The sequence below is a fragment of the Callorhinus ursinus genome, unplaced genomic scaffold (genome assembly GCF_003265705.2).
Source record: "Callorhinus ursinus isolate GAN/ISIS: 27379988/994484 unplaced genomic scaffold, GSC_fseal_2.0 scaffold2, whole genome shotgun sequence".
NCBI lineage: Eukaryota > Metazoa > Chordata > Mammalia > Carnivora > Otariidae > Callorhinus > Callorhinus ursinus.
In genome coordinates, this window is record NW_027397064.1 from 86,399,914 (window position 1) to 86,419,657 (window position 19,744).

General features: G+C 34.5%; 1 protein-coding gene across 1 annotated transcript in view; it reads left to right on the top strand.

Moving 5' to 3' along the window:
• LRP1B (LDL receptor related protein 1B) overlaps nt 1-19,744 on the top strand; it is a 1,894,461-nt gene that overhangs the window by 1,389,557 nt on the left and 485,160 nt on the right. Inside the window, exons 36-37 of the mRNA XM_073905704.1 lie at nt 17,179-17,313; nt 17,907-18,036. Of these exons, the coding sequence (XP_073761805.1) occupies nt 17,179-17,313; nt 17,907-18,036 (265 nt within the window). The remainder of the gene's footprint in view (nt 1-17,178; nt 17,314-17,906; nt 18,037-19,744) is intronic.

Below are 19,744 nucleotides of genomic sequence, written 5' to 3' on the forward strand. Positions count from 1 at the left end.
AGGAAACTGAACAGTGCCCCCCTACCCCTAGGTCCTAATCCCTGGAAACTGTGAATGTTACTTTATATGGAAAAGTCTTTGCAGATGGGATTACATTAAAGATCTTAGTATATGTGCTGCCGAAGCAAGCACTACATTAAAGATCTTGAGGTGGGAAAAGTATCCTCAGTTACCCAGGTGGGCCCTAAATGTAATCACAGTATCTTTATAAGGGAGAGACAGAGAGAGGTTTGATAAAGAAGAAAAGGTGATGTGACCATAGAGGCAGATATTAGAGTGACACAGATGGCACCCACCAGTCTCTGGCCCTAGAGAGTGTTCCAACAGGCTCCTAGAGGTGAGGGTGAAATTAGATCCCTACCCTTCAGGTCAGCACTTTAATATAAACAGGTGAGCCACCTTTACTTTAAGTTTGGGCACAATGGCTGCCTGGGAACGGGGCCCCAGGGCAGGGTGAGTCTCAGTACACTGCCTGTTTCTCAGATGGCTGTGGTCTTGTGGGTCTCGGGACACTAGCCCATTTGGTTTTCAAAATTAGATATTTGGGGACTTATCTCTAGGGTGCACGTCTTAAAAGTTGGGGTGCTCCATGTAGACTTCCATCCCTTCACTCCTCAACAAGAAGCTTTGGGTTTCGAGTTACTGCCCAATTGTGGGTTGTGCACCAGGGGTGGGGTTTAAGGTTAGTTGTGTCGCACAGTCTCCCGCCTGCTTTGATGTGGTTTTCTTTTCATTTGCCAGATGTGTAGTTGTCACTAAGCCAGGCTTTAAGTTTTTTTAACAAGGAAATTGTTTTGTATGTAGCTGTAGACACAGATGAGTTCAGAATCTTCCTGCATCTTCATCTTGAACAGTTCTTCAATTTCTACAATGTCTGCATATTTTCTTCCGTATACTTTCTAATTTATAGTTCTTCATACACATTTAAGTACCTTTAAGAATTTCATTTTCCTAGAGAGCAGGATTCAAGTTTATACCACCACAATGACTGAAAATATGTCCCTTCAAGGTAGCATGTACTCAGAGCTTGTTTTCAGTTTGTCTGCCCCATCAATTGGCACTGAGCTTTTTTACCAATGGGTTATTGTCTATTGTCTTGTCAGTTTTCTTCTATATTATGATTTCCTTAAGGTTAGGCAAATGTATTCCTAGAGTCCTGCATACTAAAGGCATATCTGTGTTTTAGGATGAAATTTATTAGATGCACCCAGACTTATCTACTTAAAAATGATCATAGGGGATTTTTAAACAAATGTTTCCATATTTTGATTTTTTCTGTATTTAAGTGTAATTTATCTATCGTAAAATGCTGAGACACTAAGTGTGCCTTTCATTCAGTTTTGATGAATAAATAACAAGACATGAAATATTTCTGTTACTTCCAAAAGTTCTCTCTTGCTCCCACCCAGTTAATGCCTATCCTCGAAGCAATCACTGATCTGATTTTTATCACTGTAGGTTAGTTTTGCCTATTTCATAATTTTATATAAATGGAATTAAGCAAGTTAGGGTAAAACAACAAGGCAAGACATATATTGTAAAATTTATAGGTTAATATTTTGCTTCATATGTTATCGTAAATAAAATCTTATTCATGGCATGCATTGACTCAATCTGAAGTCCAATGGAAGAAGGCAGGTCCACTCACTCCATTTCCTGAAACATTAGAGCTTCCTTTTGTATACTCATATATTTGTTTATCTGCTAGTCCATCACTGTTTTTCTTTTAAAATCTAAGAGGCTTGGAGCTCAAGGTAATATAGCAAGAGGAAAGAATATACACACATCTACACACACACACAAACGCACACATACATAGCATATGTAAATAGAAAGAATTGTTATATCTCTACTTTGATAACTGAAAACATTTCAAGTTAGCTACTTCAGAATAAGTCTTTGTCCTTGATCTACCTATCTTAAGATGTTGTATCACAAACTTTCTAAAACTATTTCTTTTTTATTCTCACTGAATGAAAATAGCTTGAGGAGTCTTGTTTTCCTTTATCTCTCTGGGATGTATTACATTTTTTAAAATGTCCGAGTCTGCCTAATTGTTATTTTTTTATATTAAATTACATCTCTTTAATTTACCTGATAATGCAAGGTGATATGGGGATCTTTTAATTTTTAAAAAAAAATTATCTTAGCTAATTTTCTAATAAAATCTTTAACCTTTTATCAGCATTAGCATAGTCTAATTCAGGTGAAAAATCACTTCCTTGCCTGTGCTGCTTCAAGACTATATTTTTGGTAAACCGGTTGCTGATTCTGCTGAGACCAGGACTATGACTATTTCTATTACGTACCCTCCAAAACCTAGCTCATATAAATACTTTCTTTGTTTCAAGGATTTTTCTTTTTTTGGTGGGGGGGGAGATTATTTTGTGGTTAATATAGTACAATTAAGGTAAAATTTTGCTGAAATTGTTGGAGTTTCTTAGTTTCCAGCATGGGTAGGGTACCGAGAGTGCCATCCAAGTTATGTTAAAGATTAGAGATTATTTATATAGTTTACTACCATAAAAGCTTCTGAGTTTGATTAGGAATAACAATTAAAATGAGAAATTCTTTTCAATCTGTTGGAGCACCTTTTAAACTTTTGATGTGGAAACTTTGGAACATATATAAAAAGGTAGAGAGTAGAGTATGATGAACCCTCCATGTGTCCCATCACCTGTTTCAATCCATGGTCTGTTTGTCTCATCTAATTCAAGCAAATCCAAGACATCATATAATTGCACTATGGAGTGGTACTAAACAGTATGAGACAAATACTATACCTTTTTGTGATAGCTTGTCAAATGTTTTAACTTTAAATATTCAGAATTTCAAAAAGTGTTCTGATTCTTGAGCTTAAACTTTCTGGAACCATCTTTTGCTCATTTAACTTAGAGTGATATATAATGAAACTTATTATAAAATGTTACTTACTATAATTATATCCTGCCACCTGATTTTAATATTTTGCCATAAGAGGGAATATATAGTTTCATAAATTGGGACATTCAATGCATATTCGTTAGCTGATCTGATAATTGGCTAAAGTATTACCACCTTTTGAAATTACTTCTTCTCGACAATTTTATCTTACCCTTTTTTGGTGTAGATAATACTCTGCTTTAATTTTTTTTTTTTACCATTTGCTTGATTCTATTTGTATTATTGTTAATTGGATATCAACATTTATTCAACTATCATACAGAAAGCTATAGATAGACATTGTGGATTCAAGATGAATAAAAACCAGTTTCAGTCTACTGGAAAGGATGATGCATAAAAAGTGAGCTGTGCAATACTCTGTAATAAGTACAATTATTAGAGATAAGCACAGGTTATTACGAGAACAGCAAGGAGGACAATGACCTAGATTGGGATAGTCAAGAAGGCTTCCTGGAGGAGGAATGCGTGAGTCTTAACATCTGAATAATGGAATCTTGGGAAAGAGGTGCAGGAAAAATGACATGAGAAAGGAATAGAAGTGAAAAATTATATGATGGGTGTGTGTACAGTGAGTGAGGGCAATTGCAAACAGAGTGGTTCTGCTAGGGTCAAACCTGAGGCAGGAAGGTGTACTAGACAAAACCAAAGAAGTACTTGTGGGCTGAATCTTTTCCAAGAAGGAATCAAAGTACATACCCTGTAACTAAATAAATTAGTTAGATAGAAGAAAATAGTAGAACTGCTTATATTTACTTTTTCTTGTTTCTCTAAAAACAGATTGTTGTGCATGTTTCATGTGTGATGGATGAAAAAACATATATATACTAAGGGTAGATACTCAAATTGTTTTACTCAACAAAAATGTTTGGAGGCTACTGTTTTTGATCATCGGTGACCTTATATGACTTATTAAGGAATCTGATCTTCATCTAGGGTCATGAGAAACCTAGAAACATGAACAGTGATAAGATCTGGTTTGCATTTTAGCTAAGTTACCCTGATAGTTGTGAGAATGGGTAGGAGGATAATAAAATTATAGGAAAGGAGACCATTTAGGAGGCTGTCGCAATAGATCAGAAGAAAGATAGTGAGGACCTGAATAAAACTAGTGCTATATGCAGATTAAAAAAAAAAAAAAGAAGCAGTTAAAACATGCAGAACTTGGTAATTGATTGAATGTGGGGGTAAAGTAAATAGATGCAGAAAGAATCAAGGATAACTCTTAAGTCTTTAGTTTGCGTGATGAATATTGTTCCTCCCATCAAATGAGAGAGCACAGGTAAAGGAGGAGATGGAGGGCAGCTCTGATGGGTTTATCTTCTGACATGTATTTGACTTTTGGATAGTGAGAGTGAAGACAGTCATGCTCGATCATTCATTCAATGAGCTTTTGTATCTATGCAGTCCAAAGTATTATACCCGCTTCTGTGGAGCTATCTAGGAGAATATATGGGCTTCTTTTAATGTACTCCCAATATAGGTCAAAACCAATTGGAATTCACTAAGGAAATGATAGGTAATGTATATGGCTACCAAGTACTTACAAGAAAGTGGTTGATTCTCTGGGAAGACTGAAGGAGGCTTCTTGGTCATCTACTATAATGCATATAGCCCTCAATAAAAATTATCGATTTATGTACTTTTTCTATTTTTAGCAGGAATTCATTCATAAAAAGAATCATTCTTTCTGAAAGTCTGAGCAGTGCACATTCATAGACTATATTTTATTATCATATTAGCTACAATTCAATAGTGAAATCCAACTAGAAAATAATCATATCATGAGATACTTATATCTCTTTGTCACCTATGATTTAAATGATATGCATAGGCATTTAAAACACCAATTGAGGACAAATTTTATTGATTTCTCAACAGTGTTAATAACAACTTCTTCCTGTTGTTTGGTCTGCTCATAAGTACAATAAACACTGACAATTTCAAGTAATTCTTAAATTTTCTGTGTAACTTTTCATAGTAAAGTTAACTTTGCCTTTCTGAAAATATGAGGTGCCACTGTGCATCCAAATCAATGTTAAATTTTAATATAAAAATTCATAGATGGTGAGTGGAAATATATAGCAATGTCTGATTATTTATTATTTTCTATCTCTTCTTATTTCCTTGGATGGGATTAATTAAAAAGTTTTTTTCTTCTTTTGCAAATAAAATATCAAAATGTTTTCTCTATAGTTTTAAATTTATAAAGATGATTGTTATCCTAAGACCACATTAAAACTTCAAAAGGGTATAAAATTACCAAATTGATTAGTTGTTATACTTTTTATTTTATTATATCATATACTTTGTGTTTTTAAATTTTAGTAGTTGATACTTATATTATATACTAGACATTAAGTGCTTTAACAAAGATTGATTTATTTAATCCTCACTCAAGGCATCTCTATTATTACCTATTTACACACTGGGAAACTTAACAGAAAGATAAATAACTTGCCCATGCATAGTCACTAAGTAGTCCAGCGGAGATTTTCAATTCAGAACATAGTATCCAAGCCTTGGTTATTATGTTACATTCCTCTCTTCAGTGAACTTCTAAGGTGTTTTTTCACCAAAGGTGATGATGAAAAAAATATGTATATACACAAATATATTTGTTGTTTTTAAGGTATACACTCCATCTTTGTCTGATTTACTAATTTGAGGCGTAACAGAGAAACCAAGCATTTGAGGAACCAGATTTTTTGTGTTTCCCTATTCAAAAATAAAAGTGATATCAGATGGCATTGTTTTCTGAAATGGGTTGATGGTTTCCTGAAGAAATGTCTGAGTAGGTGTCCCCTGAAGACATATCTATTCAACATGCTGTCAATTTTATAGCTCAGCTTTGAAAATCTAAAACAGAATAAATTAAAACAATTTCTCCTTGGAGCTGCAATTGGTCCTTTTCTAATCTGAAGCCAATGAGACCGTGACAGCACATTTTAGTTCTCATATGCTACCTGAAAGTCAAAATTAGGAACACAAGGGCTGTGAGAACTAACTAAAGCATGTGAAAAACAGCACGGTGCAATTGCTTTGAAGAGAAAAAACAGTGAATGCTTAAGAAAATGTGAAAGATTCTTTTTGTTACCCTGAGAGGAAACAGTTCAAAACCTGAAAATGGAATTGCTTTTATAATAAGTATGTTTAATGCAAATTCCATTCAGGACACAGAAGCTAGATGGGCATGTATTTCTTATTTGATAAAGGAGTAATTTAAAAGAGAATGTACATTATCTAAGGTTTCATAACATTGTACCTTAAGGGGATTAAGATATCTAAAACCTTTGAAGTCTGCAGATTTTATTTTATTTACTCACAAGGATGGAGTTCGTCAGTGATTTGTTGCTCTAAGAAAATTGCCCATTAGCATTTGTATTGATTTGCCTTTCTTCAAAATGAAAGAAACAAATGTAATTCATTAGCACTTTATTATTGAATCCTTTTAATATGAAATACTGAGAACTTGGGTCCTTATTAACCTGCAAAATGTTTAAAGAAATGCTTTCAAGGTTGGAAAAGAATAGGAATTAGAACTTAATTTGTATCTGTACCTAGGATGTCCAATGGATTCACAACTGGCTGTCATCAGTTTTTGCTCCCTAGTCTTCCTGAAATGCAGTTGTCTTCTCCTATTATTATGAAGATGACTACATCTTTTAAATTAGTTCTTTTTCTCAACTAGGTTTCTGTAAACTATATTGTGCATTTCTCCAAATGTGAATCCAAATGCTACCCAGTCTTCAAGGATCAGTGAAAGCTTCACTTCACCCCTGAAGTCTTTTCTGATGACCTTGACAGACCTTGCTTTCCTCTCAATTTCCATAGCACTCAGTAGGCTCCAGCGGTTTCAGCTGGTGTGCCTTGGCACAGAGCATGTCAAAAATGGGGTGTGATTGGAAAGTAGCAGCCACACTAATGGTAGCAAGCCTTTCTTTTTTATCATATAACTACTGGTTAAACAAGAAGAGATTTCACTTAAAATACATGTGTTTTTTATTACTTTATTAACAAATTATTTACTTGTATTAAATATACACTAAAATAGAAATTCTTAAAAGATGAGAAAAATAAGTAAAAATCACCATTTTCACATTTTCTTGTAAGACAATGTGTAGCCATTCCCTACAGTGTGTATAGCTGACTGACTCTGAGGTCACTTATGTATGAAGTATGATTTGATAAGTTAAAAAAACATGTATCTTGGGGTGCCTGGGTGGTTAATCAGTTAAGTGTCTGCCTTTGGCTCAGGTCATGATCTTGGGTATTGGGATTGAGCCCCGCATTGAACTCTGCTTGGCGGGGAGTCTTCTACTGCCTCTTCCTCTGTGCACATGCCCTCTCACTGTCTCTCAAATAAACAAATAAATATTTTTTTAAAAAACCCAGCACATATATCTCATCTTGTTCTAAATATTATTGTATGTACTTTCAAAAATGTGGGAATGGCAGTAAGATGAACAATTAAGATGTGAGGGAATGAGCTCTAAGAAAAAAGGGAAAAAAATAACACAAAACTAGAAATAAACTGTATGCTGTAAAATACTGTATTCTTGCTGAAAGTTGGCAGCAAACACAATTTTTGTTATTTCTAATAACAAGTACAAGGACAGGAATGCGATCAATTTCAGGGCTCACAAGGTCTACATAATTTAAAAGAAAAAAAAAGCAAAGAATACGTATGTGTGGCAGAGGACATATCGTACACGGTTCAATAAAAGCCAGCTTACTGAGAATGGAGAAGGATCCACGCAGAGTAATCTCCTTGAGCTGCCTTTTGATTTAGCTTGATTCAGGCATAGATTGAAGAGCAGTGATTTCTGACAGATCTGGGGCCAGTGGCTTATCAGTGATGCAGGTAGGCCAGGTCCAAGGACCCAGAGGGGTTTCTGCAGGACCATGCAAGATGGAAATCAAACACGAGCCAGTTGGAGGTGAAAGCAGAGTTTATTGAAGATACAGAGAGAGAGTAGATAAAGACAGACTGAGTGTCAGGGAGTCTCATAAAGGAAAGGAAGGAGTCTCCTCTCTGCTTTGGGTCTGAGATTTTTAATGGTGATTAGGCATCCAGGAACTGGTCAGAACAAGGACAGGATCCAGGTATCCTTCATAAATCACTTATTCCCTGAAGCCAGGGGTCTTGGTGTCAAGGTGTTTGGAGTCAGTGGTCTTGGAATTCTTTTTTTTTTTTTTTTTTAATTTTATGTCGCTCCTTAGTTGTTATCCATTGTTCTCGAAGACTACAAAGATAGCATTATCTCTGTACCTTACAAGGAAGCTGTAAGCTATTTGCATTACAAGGCATGTGTAGAGTGGGGTGGGGGTGCAGTCCCTAGCAAGAATAGAAGCTGGAGCAAAGGAAAAAAGAAACTGCTTTTTTTATGGGATCCATGGGGTCCCTTCAGTTTCCCTCTCTCATCAGAATCAACAAATTTAAAAATACATATTTTGTTTTTCAAGTTAAAGACCTCCTCCAACTGGAGAGAAAAAAAATCCCAAATGTGGTATTCTGGAGACGAGGTCAAGCCCTTCTCTCCCTCTTTTGTCTTTGGAAAAATCCCTTTAGTCGTGAGCCATTAAGAGCTCTTGTTAAGAGCAATGAGATTGTAACAGGGGTGGGGTAGCATTTTACAATAGCAATCTCCTTCACAAGATCTTGGATCCCGTTAAATAACAAGTGTTTTTCTTCTTATCTGTACTTTTGATGAGTTAGCTAATCATTCTCAGCCAGCACACTACCCCAGACTAAGCAATTTGAAAATCACTGAGGTGAGCCCTTATCTTCAGTATTTTTTTTTTTTTTAACTTCTCTAGGCAACTCTAATGGACACCATTTGAGGACTATTGAGTTTGAACCGTGTGAAGGCAAACCGGTTGCTGAGGTTGGGAATGATAGTTACAGAGGGTTTCTTTTTGGAGACTGGGTACTCTGAAAGGGGCGGGAGTGATAAATTGAGATGAGATAGGAGAGGGGTGGGCAATAAGGTGTGAGACCCGGGGTCCCATTGAAAAATCACCTCTGGTGGGTATGACCAGAGCACTTTTTAGAATACGGTATCTAAGTTTCAGTTTGAAGTTTTTATGTTGTTATAACTTATCCCCCAATCCCATGCTTCCATAATTCTCTTGTACTATTGTAACCCACCCATGTGTGGTGGGATTATAGGAAGTGGATCAGGGAAAAGGGCTGAAATGAATCCTGTGTCTGGGTTGAAATGAGACGCAGACCAGAACAAAATACAGCATTTAGATGTATGATGACTGGAAAATGCAGAAGTGATGTGAGAAAGTCTCTTCTTTCCAAAAATTACAACGTGATTTCCAAAAGAACAAGAAATAGGGTTTGGATTGGAGGTAACTGACCTATGTCTCAAAGTTTAGAATGAAATCAGTTGGAAATCATGATCTCAACTGAGCTAGACGAATTAATGAATTGCGTGCCTTAAGGCAGTCTTCATAAATGGAGAAACAGTTAAATTTCTGGGCCTACCTGTTAAGGTCACTGCTGATAAATGACAATAAAAACCACAGAGAAGCCTTATATTTTTGACCTCAAGGGGGAAAGGTGTATGCAACCAGCTCATCTGAAAAGTGATGGTAAATAATTAAAGTCCAAGTAAAAGTTGGTGGTTGGAGGGGTGGCAGGGTGAAGGATATTATTCTTTCTGATCCTAACAAAGTGCAGGTTCTGTATAAACATCGGTGCCATGAGTTTAATATTGACTCCTTACAGCCAATCCTTATTTGTATGTAACAACAAAAGCTGAAAGCACAACAACAATGAAATCCTAGCAGCTTTCCCTATAAGGTAATAAAGAGTACACTAATTGGCAATAGTTGAATAGTCATCGGTAAAACATTCTCTAGAACCCAGGCCTGAAGTTTATCAGGAAACCAAGGCATACTTTATATAGACTTTCCCCTAAGTCAGCATGTGCTTTTGGGAGTGAGCATAAATATCTTTATTTTTAAAGTGTGGGATAGAGTATAAATGGTCCAACAAGATGGAGAAAAAATTGGCAAATAAATTAGGCTAAAGAAATTAACAAACTTTTTAGTACTCACAGTTTGGAGCTGTCCTTAAGTAATTCTTTGTGTTGTGGGTCTAACTTGACTTTCTCAACAACTTCTGTGTAATGTCTAAGAAGGTACTAGGAGAACATATTACTAAAGATTCTTGTTTTCTATAAAATTTCTATAATTTTATTAATTTATAAACCTCGGAAAAGTAAGCCTCCTAGAGGTCAACCAGATTCTGAGCTTCCGTGGTGTCATTCACCAAATTATTACCTTAGGACCTAGGTACTAGAATCCTTCCACATTACCGGATCTAATGACCAAACTCAGATCTAACTTTTAGAAGGATTTGTTTATGCTAGAGGTTTTTGTTTCTGTTTTGATTAAGGCAAAAGGAAGTTTATGGTAAGATTTTTAAAAATAAATTGTGGGGTAACTTCTAATTTTTGAAGCTTCACTGACCATGACAATAATTTTTTTGCCATCTAGTAGTCTTTCTCACACTAGGTGCTAGATCAAAAATATAGCCACATTTATACATAGTGCTATAAAATGGTTTTAATTTATCAGCAATACACTGATAAAAGATGATAGAAGAAACTTGTCCCTCAAGCACCGATTACAACATTTTTAAAAAGTTCGTTTTTAGAATGTCTCCGTTTATCTTACTCTTCTGATGTCTCTACTCTTCTCTATTAAATCACATTAGCATATGGAAATGGCTATGCCAATGATAATAGAGAAGTGTGATTCCTTTCCTTCCTCCCTTCCTTTACTTCTGTCTCTCCCATTTTCTTTATAGTTCCTTTTATTCTGATAGTTAATAGCTCACAAACTCTTTCCATCTTCACATTTTTTTCCCTGATCCTTATAGCACTGGCTCTTATTTGCAAAATAGTAACAACAATTATAATAGGAGCCAGGAACATTTTTAGTCTTTTGGTGTTCTCAGAATTAAGGTTGGATGTCCTTACTTTTACCGAAGTTGAGATTGTATTTGTTATATTTACGTTACCTTTTAGAATTCTAGACAAAACAAAAGACTAAAGCTTGGTGATACGTGATCAAAGAGCTAAGATATAGATCTTTTACAAAAATATTATAATATTTGTAAAAGACCCATCCAAAAAGCCAGTATTTTTCTTGGCTTCACTGTAATTTTTTTTTTTTTTTAAGATTTTATTTATTTGACAGAGAGAGACACAACCAAAGAGGGAACACAAGCAGGGGGAGCGGGAGAGGGAGAAGCAGGCTTCCCGCCGAGCAGGGAGCCCGATGCAGGGCTCGATCCCAGGACCCTGGGATCATGACCTGAGCCGAAGGCAGACACTTAATGACTGAGCCACACAGGCGCCTCAACTTCACTGTAATTTTTACCTCTCAGACGTATTCAACACTGGTGCAGGAAAAAAACAACAAAAAAAGACAAAACAAAAAAACCTAGTAATTGAGGAGGACGCTAAAATAATAAGCTCCCCTTTACTTTTAATAATAATACATTCTAAAACCATTCCTTAGTTGAAGACAATCACTTGCTCCTTATCTCCCAAGGTAAGCACTATCAACCAAAGTAGATTAGCACAGAGGGGTTACTGGAAAGGGGAGAATGTTGAGAATTTCTTGCCTCTTCGTCTGTTAGGTAGGAGTTCTTCCAGGTTGTATCAGCCAGATATGAAAGGATGGTGGAGTTGCCATCGCTGCAGAAAGTGGTATGCCAAAAGTATATTTTTGATTCTGTTCAACATATTTATTATTGCCTTGAATAAAGATATAGAAAACCTACGTACCAAATTGTGGATATCACAAAAAGAAGTCATTGGATAACATGATTTTTTAAGAAAATGTCGATTGACAAGATCACTGATCAAATGTAACAAGGTAGCATTTAGTAGAATAAGTGCAAAGGTCTGAGTTAAAAAAATAAATGTGGTTTAATAACCATTAGTAGCATGTTCTGGGAAAAATCATATGCTTTATTCTTTTTATCTCCAGACAACAAAGCTAGTTAAAATGAGAAAAAATTACAAAGAAAAAGGAAAATCTAAGTAACAGTTCAAATTGGGCAGAACTTTGAAAATACTGTATTCCTTTTAAGTGTGACTGAGAAATTAAATCTTAACATTAGAACAGCAATAGTTGAAAGAAACCCTAAAGGTTATCTAAACTTTACCTTCTTTTACTTATATCTATCTCTTTCTATTTATATTTGTATATTCATATGTGGGGAAACTGAAGCCAAGCGAGACAAGGTAACTTTGTGAAAGCCTCATGGGGAATGGTGGGACAGTGATAAATGCTAAGATCCCAGACCTAGACCCCTTGCATTCAGGTCTGCTGTCTTCCTGGTGGGCTGGTGATTATTTCGTTAGGAGAGGGAAGTATGGTAACCTTCTACATTATATTTTATCTGTTTTTTTTTTTTTTATTTTGTATGGTGTTTTCTGAAATAGTATGTCAATTTAGGTGGGAAAACAGGACTTTGAATTTTCTAAGAACTATACAACAACCCAAGCTAACATGGAGACAAGTGTATTCACTAGATCAATTAAGTGTTAATTAATCATAAAAATAGATACTAATAATAAAAATATATAATATACAATAAAGTTTTATTTTATAATAATAAAAATTATTTCATAATTAAATTTAAAAAATGATATATAATGATATATACTATTATATATTATTATAAAAATAATAAAAAATAGGGGTGAAAGGACTTTAAGAAACTTGTATTTCTTATTTCTTATTTTCAGACAAGACTGTGCGTAATCTATTTCTGTAGATGGTCAGCTCTTCAGCTTAATTCAAAAAGTTTAACTTTTCTCAGTGTCAATAGGCCTCTCCCTTGTTTTACAGACTAATATCATTATGACCATATGTGGTTTTTCTTTTAATTCTGACTGTAGTTACAATGCACAATAGCTGGCCTCCAATCTCTCTATATGTAATCCTTGAAAATAGTTACCAAGTTTCCTATGTGTCTTATTATATCTGTGGGAAGCTAATTATAATTGTTATTACCTTAAATTACAAATTCTATTTTCCAGTCCTCTGATTATTTTATACATTACCAATTACCATATGTCTTAAGACAGTTTATTTTTAATTCAATTCCAGAAGTGAACTCCATGATTACAAGGACTGTCCTTCATGTTCACCACCAAACTCCTAAGCCTGTAATAATGTTTAGCACACACTAAATATTCTATAAGTATGTGTTGAATAATGATAATTAAAGTTAAAAAAAATCATATTTTGGTAAAAGTTATCAGGACATGGTTCTGATAGTCTTTTCTTCCCTTTCTATATTTGTATGTATTTCCATTTATATCTTTATAGTTTGTTGTAAAATTTTATCATCTTTCAGCCTGATTTTATTCCAAATTAAGACATTCTTGACCTCATTTGTTTATTTTGCAGATATTCCCAGATATTAAAAAATATATTCTTTTTTTTAAGAAAACACATTCTTATATATTAGTGAACTTACTCAATTTAAAGTGTATAGGTATGCAATATGTACGTGAAAGAATTGATAAGAAAGGGATTTGGATATGAATGACTGATTTAATTCTTCTGTTGTTTTTGTCCTTCTTACTGTATCACCACATGATTGATTTGCTCACTAATCTCCCAAATATGCCTAATAGAAATAATACCAGGAAAATTCTCAGTTCATTAATGCTTTGATCTAGTGGACTTGACCATTTAGAGATAGCCTCAGCATTACAAATTAATCTATAAATGCATGAATATTCATGATGTGTCTACTGCACATGTGACTACATTGGTAAAAGTTGGGCCAGTTGCAATTCCTACCTATGAATTATCTCACAGTCTGTTTCTTTCTTTTTTTTTTCATTTTTAAGATTTTATTTACTTATTTATTTAGAGAGAATGAGCCAAGTGGGGGGAGGGGCAAAGGGAGAGGGAGAAAGAATTCCAAGCAGGGTCCAAGCTGAGCGCAGAGCACAAAGTGGCGCTTGATCCCAGGACCCTGAGATCATGACCTGAGCTGAAATCAAGAGTCAGACAGTAACCAACTGAGCTACCCAGGCACCCTTCTCGTAGTCTGTTTCTAAGAAGAAATGTAAAGCCCCAATTTCAGCTCAATATAATAATAAATGTATATGTGAGAAAGAATATTTACTAGTTATATGGAATAGGGATTTGCAGCCTGTCAGAGCTATTAGAGGGTAATTCAAAAGTAAGATTCCCATACAAAATAGGGTATTTTTTGTAAGACTTGTGAAGATTGTTGTGAATGTTTTCTTTGAACTCTTGCAAAATTACTTGCCTGTACTACTTATATGCTGCTCATGCTACACTATTGTGAATTGTTTGTCATTTTTTTTCATGCTCATACCTTCTCCTTATTGAGCTTATAAAGCTTCTCGTGGTAAAAGCTGTGTCTTCCCTGTATCCCCTTCCAGCCAGTCTTTGTATAGCACATCACATTCATTCGTTATTCGCCAAATGTTTACTTTGAGCTTACTGTGTGTCAGATATTATTATTCTAGGTGCCAGGGATAAAGTAGTGAACAAAATAAAGCCCCAACCCTCACAGAGATTACATTTCTGTGAGAAGAGACAGACACTGAAGAAAAAACCCAGTACATATATAATGGGTTTGATAGTAATAAATGCTATGGAAAAAACAGTTTTGGTAAGGGAGATAGAGCATGTCAAGGAAATAATTTTTTACAGAGTAGTAAGGGGAAGTTTCAGTAAGAAGGAGGAAATATTTGAGCTAAGACAGGTGTGCAGATATCTGAGGAAAGAGTTTCCAAACAGGAAGAGTAATGTAAAGAACCTTAGACTGATAGCATTTGGTTTGTGTTAGGAAGAGAGAAAGGACCATTGCCAGAGATGATGAGTGAGGGGGAGAGTGGAAGGACTTCAGGTGAGAGAGGGTTGAAGGATGTGGGTAGATCATGAAGGTCATGGGAAGGAACTTTAATTTTACCTTGGATGAGATGACAAATGATTAGAGACTTTAGAGAGGAGAGAAATGATCTTGTTCACTTTTTAAAAGGGTAACAGTGGCCCCTAAGTAGAGAAAGAACTGGAGAGTACTGAGGCAAATTGAAGCTGGGCAATAAGTTAGAAAGCTATTTGCAATGTAGTTGACCTTTGACAACATGGGGGTTAGAGGCACTGACCCTTGTGCAGTCAAAAATCTGTATATAACTTTAGACACCCCAAAACTTAACTACTGATAGCGTACTGTTGCCTAGAAGCCTTACCAATAACATAAACAGTTCCTTAACACATATTTTGTATGTATGTTCTATGTACTATATTATACTGTATTCTTAGAATAAAGCAAGGTAGAAAAAGAAAATGTTACTAAGAAAATCATAAGAGAAATACATTTACAGTACTTTATTGAGTTTATTGATGCTGTAAGTTTACATCATCTGACTACAAGATAAATTGTCTGTCAGTGACTATATCAATATTGTTCAATATATTTATTGAAAAAAATCCACATATAATGGGTCCACACAGTTCAAATTTGGGTTGTTCAAGAGTCAACTGTGCTTCAGACAAGAGTTAATAGTAGTTTGGATTGCACTGTAAGTAGTAGAGAGTGTGAGAGGTAGTTGGATCATGGATATGATTTGAAAGAAGAATAAAAAGAACCAAAGATACTTGGTAATAGATTGAACACTGGAGTATTTGGGTGATGGATTAGATGTGAAGTTTGAGAAAAAGTAATCAAGGATAATATGAGGTTTTTAGCCCAAGAAACAAAGGATGGAGATACCATCCATCAGACCATTATGGCATGTGGAGTTGCTATGTGTTAGACTGCAAGAAAGGAGTGTTTCATGTAGAAATCCAGAATTTGTCTTGTATTCCAAGATTGCCTTCTCTACATACAAGTGGAGATACAAAGTAGGCAGTTAGATACATGGGTCTAACATTTGCAGAAAAGGTCTGGATTTGACTTAATGCTTAGTATTGGTGCAAAAATAATGTTTATTGTTCATTGATTCACTCTCAAATGTTAACTAATACTTCAACAAAATTGGAAAAATCAAACAAATTCTTGCTTTCCAGATAAATATTTGAAAATGGTATCTGCTCTGCTTCAAACAATTATGTATTTGACTTACCATTCTTGAGAACAAGGGGGTTTTGGAATCTTTTTCCAATTAGGCAAAGGAATTTAGACTATATTTTACTTGAAATGGAATCTCAAAACTTACTGATAAATGGCTTTATTATACTAATTGCTTTTTCTTTATTTCCATAGTCTGTCACTGTGCCAGAGGGAAATTATATTGGTCTTAAAGGATTTGTTCTTCAAATGGCCACATAGGTCACAACACAAAAACTTACTTAGTTGGTGGCAAATTATTATTTAATGATTTGTCCCCAATGTCTTTCTGGTGGCTATATTTAAAATCATTGGTCTATAATTGCTACCCTTTATGCATATGTATGCACATATAATGTATTTCATTTATAATCTTTAGACACATTTTTCATTCAAATATTCAAAAAGCACATTATTTAAAGACTCTGCAATAGCATAGAGCCATTTTTCAAGTATTCTTAAGCCCATTTGTACAATCAGAGTTTGAAAAATAATGTAAGGGGTTTGTAGTTGACATTTGGGAAACTAGTACCTCAGAAGGAATAATTGGATGCTAGGGCATTTTTAAGACTTTATACATTTTGAATGACCTTATGCTTAAAACACTCCTGATATAGTTGAAATGCCCTTATGTTTCTTTCCATTCTCTCTCTACTTTGAGACTTTGTTGATTATCTCCAGTAGTATTCTTTTTATATTTAGAGAACTCAGACACAGGTGTAGGTGTGAAGAGAAAAACTGTGGTCCAAAATAGCATGGTTTGACATCAGGATTGCTAAATAACGTGAGATAAGTATTTATTGAGTTAAATGAGTAGAAAAATGAAGAAAAAATAATCAAGGATGTGATAAGTCATTTACACATATATTTTAAAAGTACTTTTAAGAAAAACCATTTGACTAGGTTCTTTCATGTTGTATTAATATCTTTCTTGCTATTTGTGTTTGTAAATTGTCCTGAAGAATATTTATACCCTAGTATACCCAGGATGATAATCCCCAAAATACTAATGCAATGTGATCCTAATACATATATTGATACCTTTTATAGTGTATGTGTATGTTTTTTTTTGTTTTTTTGTTTTTTTCTTTCTGTCTTATCCATAGAAAATGATACCATCTACTGGACAGACATGGGCTTCAATAAAATTAGCCGAGCTAAAAGAGATCAGACTTGGAAAGAAGATATCATTACCAATGGCTTGGGAAGAGTGGAGGGGATAGCTATTGACTGGATTGCTGGTATAATCCATGGCTTTTTCTGTTCTTGTTGCATACCTATTTTGTTAGCGTCTCAATCTCCTTCATAAAAATTCTGTTTCCAATTCATAACAGTTGTTTTTTTTTTTTTTTTTTTTTGTACTTCTAGCCACAGGGATAAATAGTCTCTTTTGCTCTTGGCTTCATCCTTTCTAATGCTTTTGAGTCTTCAGACAAGTGTTTTTATGCAGAAGTAGATTATGTAGTATTAACTTGGCCCAAATCTCCTGGGAACTGTGAGGCAGGTAAACAAAAGTGTTAGAAGTTCTCTTTTGCCTGGAGTCAGTAGAAAGTTAAAATAGATCCCTTCTTTAGGTGAGAGAAGTTTCAACTTATTTTTAGCATACAAATGGATCATTATATGGTTTAAACTGCAGATGTGTGAGCTTGGGAAGTATTTGCATATTAGTTTATTTACAGCTTTCCGCTTAGGAAATGTACACATTAAAAAAAATATAGGAAGTAAAAGATTTCTTGATAGTTCTGTGAATGCTCAGAAAGTTAATTTTAGCCATAACTAATAAATAATTTTCTTTCTCACAACCATATTATAAACACATCTGTATTTCTCCTAGGTAACATATATTGGACAGATCATGGTTTCAACTTAATTGAAGTTGCAAGACTCAATGGCTCTTTCCGTTATGTAATTATTTCCCAAGGCCTGGATCAACCAAGATCTATAGCTGTGCACCCAGAGAAAGGGTAATTTTAAGCTTTACATATATCTTGAGTTTTAAGTGAGTTTTCTTAAGTTTCATTTAAAAAAAAATCCAGATGTCCATATTAATATTTATTTTTAGTTATACTGTTTGAAACGAAGCTCAACATTTTACTTAAGCAAAAAAAAAAAAAAAAAAAAGTTTATTTTCACTCTGTGATGTATATTTCAGAATATATTTGATGGGGTCATATTTATTATACAGTTCTTTAATGTATGTGTAAATCCAAGTAAGTATACCAACATGTGTCTAGATTCTCAACTGGAAGTTCTACCCTACAACTGTTTACAAAATGGGTACTTACTAATTTGCTGAATGACTGATATCCATCCTCATTCTTCAATATTTCTAAAGCTTCAGTTATAAGTTTATGATTGCCAAAATAACATGTTCATCCCAAGCTTTTTATTTTTTTCCCTTGAGTTCCAGATAAATATGTCTACCTGCTTTTTTGACATCTCCATTTTTCCATTTAGATGTTTTATAGGCACTTAAACTGCGCATATCTAAAACTGGAATGAATTTAATCTGCCATCAAGTTCTGTTAATATTTCCTTTCTAAATATTATCAATTTACTACTCTTCATCTTTGCAACTCCAACTCTAATTAAATCTGTTCTTATCTTACACATACAAAACTGCAATAATTTCCCAATTCATCTCCTAACATCATTAAAGCTTAGAGTGAATATTTTTTCTTCTAATATAAATCTTGCTTAAATCTTTTTGAGGGATCCCCATTGACTTTTGTGTAAAGCCCAAAATTTCTGTTGTGATCCTTCTTTTTTTTTAAGATTTTATTTTATTTTATTTATTTATTTATTTATTTATTTATTTATTTATTTATTTTAGAGATAGCATGAGTGGGTGGGGGAAGAGCAGAGGAGAGGGACAAGCAGACTCTGTCCTGAGCAAGGAGCCCCATGCGTGGCTCTGATGCAGGGGTTGATGCAGGGCACGATCTCACAGCCCTGAGATCACGCCCCTGAGATCACGAACTGAGCCGAAATCAAGAGTCAGATGCTCAACCATCTGAGCCACCCAGGCACCTCTGTTGTGATCCTTCTTAAACAGGCCTTATGTAAATATTCAGCTTCAAACTCCTGCTACTGCCTCTTTGGTATCTCGGGCAGTCTCTGTTGGACTATGTAGTTTTCAAAGATATTTTCAGATATTTCCTATTCTTTTCTATTCCTACCCTTTGAACAACCTCTTTCCTTTATCGGCAGTGTTTTCCTTCCTACTTTCACTTTGCTAAATTTTATTTATCCTTCTCTGCCTGTGTAAACAGATTAGATTGTTCTATTCTATGACACCAAAGTACTTTCATTACTTTCATTTTTTATAAATTCCATGCACTAATATTTGCTTATTTACTTATATTTATTTGCTTAGGAGCTCTATTTTTTCACTGGACTGATGATGTCTCCATTCTTCACTGTGCCATGAGGAGAATAGTCATGTGTGTTTGGTTTATTTCTCTATCCCCAGGGCTTAGTACAATGGCTGGTAAAGAATAAGATGCTGACTGATAACTGCTTTTCTCTTAAGCAATAATATAGAAGAAGTCCTATTATAAAACTTTATATAATTTGCCACCACTGTGTTTCTTTCATTGCTAGTATGATTTGACTTCAGAGTTTTTTGTTTGTTTTTAAGAGGTGGGTATTTTTATGTTAATAGAACTCTTC